Source organism: Rhineura floridana, chromosome 6 (genome assembly GCF_030035675.1).
Source record: "Rhineura floridana isolate rRhiFlo1 chromosome 6, rRhiFlo1.hap2, whole genome shotgun sequence".
In the NCBI taxonomy this organism is placed as follows: Eukaryota; Metazoa; Chordata; class Lepidosauria; order Squamata; family Rhineuridae; genus Rhineura; species Rhineura floridana.
Window position 1 is genome coordinate 44,532,462 of NC_084485.1, and position 12,554 is coordinate 44,545,015.

At 41.1% G+C, this 12,554-nt stretch overlaps 1 protein-coding gene across 2 annotated transcripts in view; it reads right to left on the reverse strand.

The window, feature by feature from the left end:
* The window catches only part of ITCH (itchy E3 ubiquitin protein ligase), a 93,735-nt gene that overhangs the window by 24,832 nt on the left and 56,349 nt on the right, over positions 1 to 12,554 (reverse strand). For both annotated transcript variants that reach the window (XM_061631632.1, XM_061631633.1), the window contains exons 9-14: positions 10,744 to 10,839; positions 9,791 to 9,965; positions 8,528 to 8,588; positions 4,223 to 4,307; positions 1,041 to 1,169; positions 43 to 115 (exon numbers count right to left, since the gene is read on the reverse strand). In XM_061631632.1, coding sequence (XP_061487616.1) covers positions 43 to 115; positions 1,041 to 1,169; positions 4,223 to 4,307; positions 8,528 to 8,588; positions 9,791 to 9,965; positions 10,744 to 10,839 — 619 coding nt within the window. The remainder of the gene's footprint in view (positions 1 to 42; positions 116 to 1,040; positions 1,170 to 4,222; positions 4,308 to 8,527; positions 8,589 to 9,790; positions 9,966 to 10,743; positions 10,840 to 12,554) is intronic.

The following is a 12,554-nucleotide window of genomic DNA, read 5'->3' on the forward strand; positions in this document are numbered from 1 at the left end:
ACTTGTAGTTAAATTCTTTTCCCAAAATGAAACATAACTTACCTGACACCAAAACCGAAAGTATTGAACCTTTGCTTTGAAATCACGAACATATGCTATCTGAGGCCCATTGTCTCTGGAAACAGAAAGCAAAAATCACGGGAACTCAGTTGTGTAATTCATATTAATTTCAGTGTCTTACCAACCTGTCCCCAAAGGAAGAAAGGTTAATTTTGGTAAATTACATATAGCTATAGTAAATTATTTCTTAGGAGCAAAATCATCTCTTTCTTTTTCTCTTCACCCTCTGGGACGCTGCTAGTACACCAAGGAGGAAAGGACCTAGCGGGAGTTTTTCCAAGGGCCACCCGTAGCCTTTCCTCCTAGCATGGTAGTTATACATCAGAGAAGGACACAAGAGATCGATCCTACTCTCCCCTCTTCTCTTATCCCAACTGGAGTACTACTGCCTCTCCTACTCTCAGCATTCCACTAAGTAGGTGTGATCAAAAGGGAAAGGTGGAGGGGGCTAGAGGGAGCTGGGTGGATGAAGGGTAAACCGGGAATTCTCTTGATTTGGACTTTATACCAAGCTAGAGAAGGATTTGGGGACTTTGAAGCAAAATTCATACACTACTGAAGCTCAGGTTAACTTACTTAATGTAAAGTTGGTGTATATTATTTTCTAAATAACACTACTGAAGCTTAGGTTAACTTACGTAATGTAAAGTCGGTGTATATTATTTTCTAAATAACACTACTGAAGCTTAGGTTAACTTACGTAATGTAAAGTCGGTGTATATTATTTTCTAAATAACACTACTGAAGCTTAGGTTAACTTACTTAATGTAAAGTTGGTGTATATTATTTTCTAAATAGCAGAACTATTTAACGTTTAATAGCAAATGAAAACCCCATCTGAAGTGAATCACTGAACATGCTAGCTAAGGCATACTAATGTTTTAATAACCATATATTTTGTTTTCACAGCCAAATGTAATAAGGTTTAATTATGTGTATACAACAGATGCCAATAACAGTTTCACTGAAAGAAAACTTACAGAGCAGACTTTCCAGTACGGGGATCTATATAGGTGGTCGTTCTTCTATTGTGATCCACAAAATATGGAATTCCATCCACAGTGAATCTCATCTCCCAGCCCTCTGGTAAAGGTTTCTCATTTAATTGACTGCAGAAAAGATATATGCAACATATGAACCACATTATACATATTTTTTGGCAGACAGTAGAATTTGGTTGTCCCATTTTTATTTCATATACATCATTTGGTTTTATTAGAGCTAAAAGATACCAAATGAAAACACTCAGTTACACTGGACTCCAAGGAAAACACAACTAACACCACAAATCCGAACTGGAGAATTGTTTGTCAATAAGAAAAACTAAACATTATGCCACACAGCTTAGCAAAAGAACCTAACAGAAATAGTTTATTTCCTGCTCACAGAAAGGAGGTCAATGTGTGGGTTACACCCTATTTCCTTGTTAATTAATTATCTATTGGTTATCAAAGAGCTCAGAGAGCTTCATAGGAGTAGGCGTTGTTCATATCCCTCTTAATTTTCCCAGGTCTTTGTAAGACTCTGGCTGAGATCCAGAGAGACAAAGCTCTTCCATGTGTGCATGGTGGGTTGCTGACTTTCTATTGCAGCAGCAAGCAACTGTACCTTCTGGAATGCTGCTCCAGAGGATTTCTTGTGCGGTAGAAAGGGGGTGCTAAAAACACCCGAGTCCAGGCACATGGCCTTTCAAGATCTGTCTCTGATAATTTAATTAGGTTTATCAGGCCTCTGATCATTTTATTACACCATTAAAAGAATAGCAAAACTTGAGTCAACAAGTTTCACAACATATTGTGGCGCCAGTATGTAATTTGTAACACATCACTAGATGCAAGACACTTCACCACCAAATCGCTAAGACATGATATGAAATGGGGAAAAAATGGCTGCCCATCGACTATCAAACCAGGTTCAAGGTCCTTGTATTAATTACAAAGCCCTGAACAACCTAGGTCCAGGGCATCTTTTGGACTACTTGAATCCTTATATCTCAGCTTGATCACTGAGATCATTTGCAGGAGCATCACTGGTCGTCCCCCGAGTTGGCAAGGCTCATTTAACATTGACATGAAATCGAGCCTTCAGTGTTATTGGCCCAGACATCGGGAATGCTCTGCCAACAGGCGCCTTCTGTTTTAACCTTTAAACACCTGCTGAAAACCTTTCTGTTTCTCCATGCAGGCAGTTCAGAAGAAGTCTCCTTGCAGTAGTTGACCTTGTTTTTATTGTATTTTAATGGTTTTTATTAAACAGTTTTTATTTGTTGTAAACCGCTTTGATGTATACTGAAACAGCAGTATACAAATATGTTTATAAATAAATTATACTGAGTATAAGAAATGTTTCTATTATGTGTCATATGCATAAAAGGGCTTCCTTTTTGGATTTTCTAGTAATACCTTTTCCTGTTTTTGTTTCAACAAGAAATATTCTTACTGAGAAACCACTTTCTCTTATTTGCGACTTGCCCCTTATGCTCCCAATACACTTTCAATAAGCAACATGTTCCAGTAGTCTAAAGCCCAGACATTTCAATTTAGACCCATTTCAATCTAGCTTCAAGCCTGCTTTTGGCACTGAAACAGTCTTGGGAGCTCTGACTGATGACCTGCAATGAGAAAGAGACACGGGAAATGCAACAGTTGGTTCTTCTGGATCTTTCAGTGCCTTCCGATACCATGGTAATCTCCTGGAGTGGTTCTGCGAGTTGGGAGTTAGAGATACTGCTCCTACCTGTGGGACTACCACCAGAGTACCAGCTGCTTGGATTCCTGGCACTTTTGCTCTGGGGTCCCACAGGGTTCCATTCTGTCCCGCATATTTTATAATATCTATGCAAAGCTGCTGGGAGGTGTCATTTGGAGATCTGGAGCACAATGCCACCAGTATGCGGATAACAGCTGTGTCTCTCCATACCATGTGAATCAGGATACTGTACTAGTGACTGTACTAGTACTAGTTCTGGAGGCAGCAGTGGGCTGGATGAGGGCTGTCAAACTTAGACAGAATCTAGACAAGATGTAGGAGCTGATTCTCAGTTTTTGAGTCTGGTAATTGAGAAGGTGGCCTGTGCTAGATGAAACTGCACTCCAGCTGAAGGACCAGGTGCATAGCTTGGGGATGGGGGTGCTCCTGGAACCAAGAATTGCTTAATATGCTTTTCAATAATGTTTTTAATCCTTTTTTAAAGTTGTTCTTTTAAAAATGCTTTTAACGCTGTTTTGTTTTAATGTATTTTAAGATCTGTTTTTATGATGTTTTAAAGTGTTTTTAGCGCTTTGTTTGCCGCCCTGGGCTCCTGCTGGGAGGAAGGGCGGGATACAAATTAAATAATAAATAAATAAAAATAAATAAACATTGTCACTGGAAGCCCAGGTGGTTCTAATAGAAAGGAGAGCCTATTTCCAATTAGAGCTGATTCACCAGCTCTGGTCCTTCCTGGACCAAGGGAACCTAGCCATAGTGGTTCGTGCTCTGGTAGCCTCCCATTTAGGACTACTGCAATATGCTCTACATGGGGCTGCACTCAAACATGACCTAGAAGCTGGACTTGGTGAAAATGCAACCACCAGCTGAGTGGCACTGCAAGATGGAACCATATCTCAACAAATCTTAAGAACTGCACTGGCTGCCAATTAACTGCTGGGTCCAATTTAAAGTTCGGTTCTGGTACAGTAAAGTCTTATACTGCATGCACCCCAAGTATTTGAAGAAGAAATATTTTCCCCAATAACTCCCACCCAAGTTTTAAAATCTGGAGGGCAGGCACTACTTGCAGTCCCACCTAATCTGTGGTATGTTATGCAATGACCTGAGGGTTATGGTGTTCTTGATTTTGCACCCCCGTTTTGGAACTCCCTTTCATTTGAAACAGAATTGTTCCCCTCATTAACAGCTTTTTGCTGTCAGGTAAAGATGGTTTTGTGGGGAGGGGAGAACAGAATGTTTTTGTTCATCATGACTATTATTTGGAAGATATATAGGTTTTGGTTTTTACACATACCTTGAGCAATGTATTTATTATTTACTGTATGCTGTCCGGGGATCCCTTTGGGAGGAAGGACGTTTAAAAATATAATAAATAGTAGTCAAAAATGTTGTCTACGTTTTCTTGATTTTGAATAACATTTTGAAGATTCTTAACAGAAAAAATACTTACCCTTGGCTTCTAGGATCTTCCCACTGTGTGATGCGCGTATTGTGATTGACAAAATACACTCTGCCATTGGCATCTGTTCTCTTTTCTGAGAGAAAAAGAATTATTACTTCTTTAGTTATCATAGCTAGAGTTTTGAAGTTAATGACAATGAGTTATATATGCCAGAACATTCACACTAGGGGAACATTCCCCCCTTTTCCCAACTGCCAGCCCCTGTGCTTCCCCAAGCCTCTTGTGAGAGTTGGGGGCCCTTATGAAACGGTTAGGATGTAGAACAGTGGGAACAGAGAATCTGAGAGAGGCAGCCTGCCCAAGTGGGAGTGTTTTGTAGGGGCACAAGGGGAAATTCACTTTGCCCAAGCATTTCTTCGGATACAACTGTTTTGGCAGTTCTTCTCCCACTTTGAATTGGATTGTGTCCCAAGTGCCTAGTCTGGAAACCTTGCACTTCATAATTGTTCTTTGGATCTATTACTTGACTGACTAATACATTGTGTTCTATAATCTTAACTTCCTAGTTCATGACGTCTCAGTAGACAACATAACAAATTTGGCTCATATTTGTTCTCTCCCCATTTCCAGATTTAAGGAAACCTTTCCACTACCAAGTTAAGAACATTCACTTCAGGGAGGGCTATGAGCAGATTAATAGTATGTGAAATAGCTAATGGGTTGTCTCTTAAGAGAATAGGGCTCAGAGTTCTGTCCTAGATGGAACATTCTTATGATGAAGAATTAAGGCAATTAAGGTAATAAATGTCCCTAGTCGTATACCAACTCCATGACAAGAGACTAACAACATAAGAAGAGCCTGCTGGATCAGACCAGTGGCCCATCTAGTCCCGCATCCTGGTCTCACAGTGGCCAACCAAATGCCCATAGGAAACCCACAAGCAAGAAGACCTGAGTGCAACAGCACTTTCCCCTTCTGCAACTACTGGCAACTGGTTTTCAGAAGCATACTGCCTGTGACTATGGAGCAGAGCAGAGCCATCATGGCTAGTAGCCATTGATCGGTTTATCCTCCATGAATTTGTCTAATCTTCTTTTAAGCCATCCAAGTTGGTGGCCATCATTGCCTCTTGAGGGAGCAAATTCCATAGTTTATGTGCTGCATGAAGAAGTACTTTCTTTTGTCTGTCCTGACTTTTCCAACATTCAGTTTTATTAAATGTCTACGAATACTAGTTTTATGAGAAAGGAAGAACAATCTTTCTCTATCCACTTTTGCCATGCATAATTTTATACACTTCCATCATGTTGCCTCTGACTAGCCTCTCTAAACTAAAAAGCCCTAAACCTTGCAACCTTTCCTCGTAGGGGAATCTCTCCATCCCCTTGATCATTGTGGCTGCCCACTTCTGAATCTTTTCCAATTCTACAATATCCTTTTTGAGGTGAGGCAACAAGAACTGTACACAGTATTCCAAATGTGGCCACACCACAGATTTATACAACGGCATTATGATATCAGCAGTTTTATTTTCAATACCTTTCCTAATGATCCCTAGCATGGAATTTGCCTTTTTCACAGCTGCCGCACACTGGATCGACATCATCATCAAGCTATCCACTACGGCCACAAGGTCTCGTTCCTGGTCAGTCACCACCAGTACAGACACCATAAGCATATGTGAAATTAAGATTTTTTTCCTTCCAATATGCATAAGTTTACACTTGTTTACAATGAATTTCATTTGCCATTTTACCACCCATTCACTCAGTTCGGAGAGGCCTTTTGGAGCTCTTTGAAATTACCTTTTGTTTTAACAGCCCTCAATAATTTAGCATCATCAGCAACCTTGGCCACCTCACTGCTCACCCCTAACTCTAGATAGTTTATGAACACGTTAAAAGCACAGGTCCCAATACTGATCCTTGGAGAACTCCATTTTCTACAGCCCTCCACTAGGAGAACTGTTCATTTATTCCTACTCTTCCTGCTACTTATCCAGTTCCTGATCCACAAGAGGACCTTTCCTCTTACTCCATGACTGTTAAGTTGTCTTTGGTGAGATACCTTGTCAAAAACTTTTTGAAAGTCTAAGCACACTATGTTCACTGGATCACCTCTAGCTATACGCTTGTTGACACTTTTAAAGTATTATAATAGGTTAGTGAGATAGGACTTTCCCTTGCAGAAGCCATGCTGCCTCTGCTTCAGTAAGGCTTGTTCTTCTATATGCTTGGTTAATTTGTCTTTAATAATACTTTCTACCAATTTTCCAGGGATGGATGTTAAGCTAACTGGCCTGTAATTTCTGGGATCTCCCCTCGATCTCTCTTTAAAGATTGGTGTTACGTTGGCCACTTTCCAGCCCTCAAGTATGGAGGTGGATTTAAGGGACAAGTTACATATTTTTTTGTTAGAAGATCAACAATTTCACATTTGAGTTCTTTGAGCACTCTCACGTGGATGCCATCTAGACTTGGTGATTTGTCAATTTTGTCTATTCAGCTTAAAACTTCATCTCTTGTCACCACTATTCGTCTCAGTTCCTCAGACTCCCTTCCTGCAAATGTTACTTCAGGGATTTGCCCTATATCCTCTACTGTGAAGGCAGATGCAAAGAAATCATTTATCTGCAGTCTCCTTATCCAGCTTTAGCACACCTTTGACTCCCTTATCATCCAAGGGTCCAATCCCCTCCCTAGATGGTCTCCTGTTTTGAATGTATTTAAATAATTTTTTATTGTTGGTTTTTATGTTCTTAGCAATGTGCTCTGTGATGTCCCTGTATATATATGACTGTAAATATGGTAAGTGCGGGTTTATTAGAGGGTATATGGTAAGTGGACTGAGTGAGAGGGGGAAGTATATGGGCTGGAATGCTGGAGAATGTTGTATTATGATTGGCTGAGCGTTTGAGTGCCTGAAGGTATAAATGAGAGGATGATGGTTGAGAGTTCTGTTGGTGGGAGTTCTGAGGGAGGCTGTTGGTCGGTTTTGTGGGTTGGATTGGATTAGGCTGGTAGTGAGGCAGGTTATTGACGACTAGTAACATAAAGAGTAACACATCTGATGAAACCATATGCTTGTTAAACTATACCTTTAAGTAATCTTGTTATTCCTGTGTATATAAATAAATATTTCTTGGTTTACCTAACGCCTGATCCTTGGTTGGGTTTACACAGACCAGAAGGGTGGGCAGGGCATATACCAAGGTTGGGAAACAGTATCAATGGTGGCAGCAATGAAGAGATAGTGTAACATCATCAGGTATCCAGAGCAACCCAGGGCTGTATTCTTTTTAGGCACAAAGATACAGGGGGGTTGTGGCCTGCAAGTGCACCCAGACACAAAGTATCAATAGGCCAGGAGGAGACTAAGGCACAGTCTCAAGGCAATATTGAATTACAGGGAGTGACTGGTGGTGCTGCCTAGCAGTGGGATCTTGAGAGATCTTTGCTAGAGCCGGTGAGAACCATTTAAAAACCAGGACCCTGAGGTGGTACCGTGACAAGGCGGCAGCCACAGATAGGATCCTAGCAGGTGGTGGCCTGAGGTGGGATCCTGACGGGAAGGGTCCTGACATGCTCCTCACATTTTTTTTAGCATTCCTTATTGTCTTATTGCATTTATTTTGCCAGAGTTTGTGTTCCCTTTTATTTTCCTCATTCAGACAAGACTTCTATTGTTTGAAGGAAGCCTTCTTGCCTCTAATAGCTTCTTTGACTATGCTTGTTAACCATGCTGGCATCCTTTTGGCCCTGGTGGTACCTTGCCTGATCTGTGATATACACTCTACATATGAAGTTGTATGAAGTATTGCCTTTATGCTTCCTTGAAGTGCTGTGCTACATACTACACTATTTCTCTTGGGTTGTGGACACAGCCTAAAACCTAATTAGATTAGCAGCTGGAGTCACTTGAGTGCAGGAAAAAAACTCTAGTGATGGCAGAGTAAAAGCTAGACTCAGCGTTGTTTTGGACTATGGTGTAATTCACAAGACCCATTCTTGTGATAGGCAGTGGCAACTTCCTAACTGAAAACATAAAACACAGATTTCTACCAGAAGCAAAACCTCTGCAGGCGCTAACAGTTTAAGATACAAACATATAAGTTATATAATAAAAACAACAGTAACACACAGGAATTGGTACTGTATTCCTAAGCTACTGAAAAAGGTTAATTACAGTTGATAGCAAATGCTCTCACTTTTCAAAAATGGGTTTGCTGGGTCTTGAAAGGCTGATTAGAACTAATCATATGGATTTCCAATAAGTAAAAAAAGATAAAATAATTTGGCCAAAATGCAATTTAATTAAGTGATAGAGAGAACCAGAACCTTTAAAGACCTTACCCCATCCATGTGGCAGGGGGCCAAGAGGATCAAATTCTTTGTTCTGTGTGAAGTCTTGATTCTGCAATTACAAGAAAACATATGGTTAACAGCTATTGAAAGTTTGGATAAATCACCCACATTATAGTGTCATCTTCCCTAGAAAGTTAATTTAGACCACAGATTTACTGTGAGTTAATGGAACCTAACTTTTTTAAAAAAATATATCACTCAGATGTCATCAGCAGTGTATAGCCAGAAAGAAAATAGGGTTCTTTTCTGTGCATGGGGACTAAAATATAAAATGAGAAACAAAAGAACAAACCTGTTGGAAGCTTTTTTTCCACCCCAACTGTAGTGTGGGAATTTTGGCCCTGGCTATTCAAGTGGAGAGGAAAAAGAACTCAGTACATAAGGGACTCACCTAGCAACCTAGTAATCAGAGTGCTCAAGACATTGAGAACCAGTGTGGTATAGGGATTAGAGTGCTGGAAGATTCACTGGGTGACCTTGGGCCTGTCACAGCCTTTCCACCTAACCTATCTCCCAAAGTTGTTCTGAGGATAAAATATATGCCACTTACAAAATGGAAGGAAGGAAGGAAGGAAGGAAGGAAGGAAGGAAGGAAGGAAGGAAGGAAGGAAGGAAGGAAGCCTGACACCATTGAGTTCTGCCTGAAAAGTGTTTGAACAACTTCTTGTTTTAGTTGTGTACATTGTGTAGCTCTGATCTAGCAAGAAGACAGGTCACCTCTGGGTGAAGTGCAGCATTATAGAATAGATATTATAAGAGACAGATTATATACTATGGGTGTACATCAGCTCTGGGTGTATCCTGAATCATGAGACTATGGGGTGATTCAGGTCATGCCCTTACATTCCTGAATCAGATAGACAAAGAATCATTAACAAAGTGTCTTGAGGCACAGCAGGGACCTCCTCAGCTTCCAAGTCACTCTATGGTCTCTGTTTTTCCAAAATCCTTGCACAATTCCTTCCCCTGTCTTTTCTGAGAAACAAAATCAAGCTGATGGGGGAAATGTCCAGAGCTTGAGAGGAGAGGGGGATCTTTCATTCTGTTGAACTGGTCTAGTTTTTAATCACTGCAAATTATTTTCCCAGTGCACTCCAATCACAGTGATTTGGGATAAGTTTGTTGAAGTAAATAAACAGAGTTGTACTCGATGTGGGTCATCATTCTTCTGTGAGTCTTGGCTGTGACAGAAGGGTGTAAGCAGCAGAGTTAGACTATCAGAGTATTCCAGTCAATCCTCCGTGTTCTCACCCCATATATGAACCTCTGGTTAAACTGTTGCATGGCTCCTTGAAGCTGGCTGCGTTGAAGTTGCCACTGTTCATAATTCCGGACAGATTCTAAAGTTGGCCGCTGCCAAGTTGTTGTTCTGGTGAAATGGTCGACATAGTAAATCCGCCCCATGTTGTCAACTCGGCGCTCCCAGCTAAAGAACATAGATGAAATAATCAAATGCATGCACTAAGCTCACAGTAGCCAATAGTCTGAAAGGGAGGAAAACAGGAGTTCTTGTTCAACACAATAGGGCAAGTGGGTCAGCACAATAATTTCTCAGTTTTGCTTAGAAGAGTGAGAAAAAACAGTTCTCTCTTCAGTGCTAGCTTTATGACACCTTATTCATGCCCTTGGGTTTATTTTGATTAAAAGTTCTGCACTTTAATTATTGGTTCTGAACTGTCTATATTTGAAGTAGCAAAAGTTATTATCTGCCCATCCCTTCTGAAAATCTCTAGAAGCATAACACAGTAGTTGTCAATCCCCTTGGCACATGTGCTACAAGTCCAAAGTATGAGAAAATGCCAACAACATATCTATGCAGACCCCATGCTCATCCAATTTCTTTGGTTGCTTTCGATTCTAGTCTACTGAGTCAGAGAGCAGCATGTTAGCATGGTTAACTATGCCATACTCAAGCCCACAGCTACTCCTATTCTTGCCTAGGAATGCCACAAATTTTAGCAGTTTGTGCCACAGTTGGCCACCCAAGGCCGAATACGATTTGACAATTCTACAGCTAGCCTTAAGATTCAATACACATACAATAAGGCCATCAGACAATTTTTTTGTTTGCCAACCCATGGTTTAGATATCTGGCAATGCAATATCTGACCTGGACCTAAGCTATGCTTAAAGATGGCAAGTTTGGAATGATATCTTCAAAGCATGGTAGCAAGTACAGTTTGACAGTTCAGTGAGTGACTCACCCTGGAGGAAGAGGCTCTGGCCTATCCCACGTAGTTCGTTTTTCAACGTGATCTACATAATACACTCGCCCATGCTGATCCACTCTTTGTTCCCAACTGGAAATACACCAATAGTTCATATGTAGCATTGCCCAAACCTATCCGCCTTGTGGCTTTATCATACTACTTATTTCCACCTGGTTCCCTGAACTGTTTTCTATATGGGACTAAACATTCACTGTCACAATTAATAAGACATTTTCAAACACATTTGCTTTTATACAAGGCAGAGGCATAGATTTCATTTCACATTTGTATTTCTGGCACTAGTACAATGTAATGTTTGAGGGAAACTGCTTGCTTAGGCACACATTTTACAGGAATGGGACTTATCAGCCATATTTGTAATGTTTGCTTCCTTCCTCCAAGTTGCACAGAGAGGCATACATGGGGACAATCTGTTTTCATCTCATAAGAATCTGGTAAACTAGGTTAGGATGACAGAGAACTGGCCCAAAGCAATCAAGTTAGAATTTGAACCTCCAATTAAAGTCAGACACCAAGAGGGCACGGGAGGATAGGTCAGTCCTGGACCCCGCCAGCACCTCACTGATCCGAAAAGCTCCAAAGAACAGTGTAAGTGCGGCCGCATGAAAAAGCCGGGCCTCAAAAGACGATGAACATAAACGTTCAAATTGGGCCAAGAGCCCTAGCAAAAGTTCTTACGAAGTTGGAAGTCATCAGAAAAGTCCCGCAAGCCTCGGGACTTGGCTAAAAAGGATAGGCCAGAGAGCTTATCTCAAATAGTCTTAACGGCAAGGCCCTTCCTCCTGCCTTCCACGCAAAACTCTATGAGGTGTTCCACCGGGATGGGCCACTGCTGTACGTAACCCCTTTCTACCCTGAAAGCCAATAGCTCCCTACCTGCTCTCTGGTAGCTGGCCATAGTACTGGGCGCAATGGACAGGCTTATCGCTCTCTCCGACTCAAGTTGCCAATCTCCCACAGATCTGGCAGGACCACGTCCGGCTGAGCCTTGGCCCACGGCGCCAGGTGGCGAAACCTCTCCATCTGGTTCCGTGACAGAGCATCAGCAATACTGTTATCAATACCCGGTACGTGGCGCGCCAGGAACAGAATGTTAAAGTGGAGACATTGTAAGACAATGTCAGGTCTGACACAAGGTATGGCAAAAGGTAGACCACAATCCACCAGTGGCCATTTTCCTAGTGCCTGTTTACTTATGGACTTTCCACAGACAGCTAGCCAGCCATTGTGGGGGACAGCACACTGGAGTAAATGAATCTTGATTTAATCTAGAAAAGCAAACTAAATTTTATTTAGCAAGAGTGCATACCTTTAAACAATTAAGGCATAACTAACTTTCTTTGAGATTTTGAACATGTACTCTTGCTTTAGAAATCTCACTCACTAGTGAACCACAGAACTTCTTAAACAAAAAAGTATACCAGCAAACCTAGTCAGCCCCACCCTGTAATATATCAATGGGGCTGAGGGGGAAGGAACAGAACATAATACCTAGAAGAAGACAGCTCTTCATGCTGCAATGTATTGTTGCTGATCCCACCTGTAAGACACTAATCTTCTACTAAAGTTCCACTCCTTGTGCTGTTTCTCATCTCTGCAACTTCCCTCTCAAGACACTTAATTCATGGATCTCTAATATTCAGCTGACCTCTTAGTGTTGCTTTAAGAAATTATTAAAAACTCATCTTGTATCTCATGCATTTCCTTCTTGATATTCTGTTTTTCTTCTTTTGATTCTTTTCTTATTCAAAGGTTAATTTAACTCTTTAGTGGATTTTTAAAAA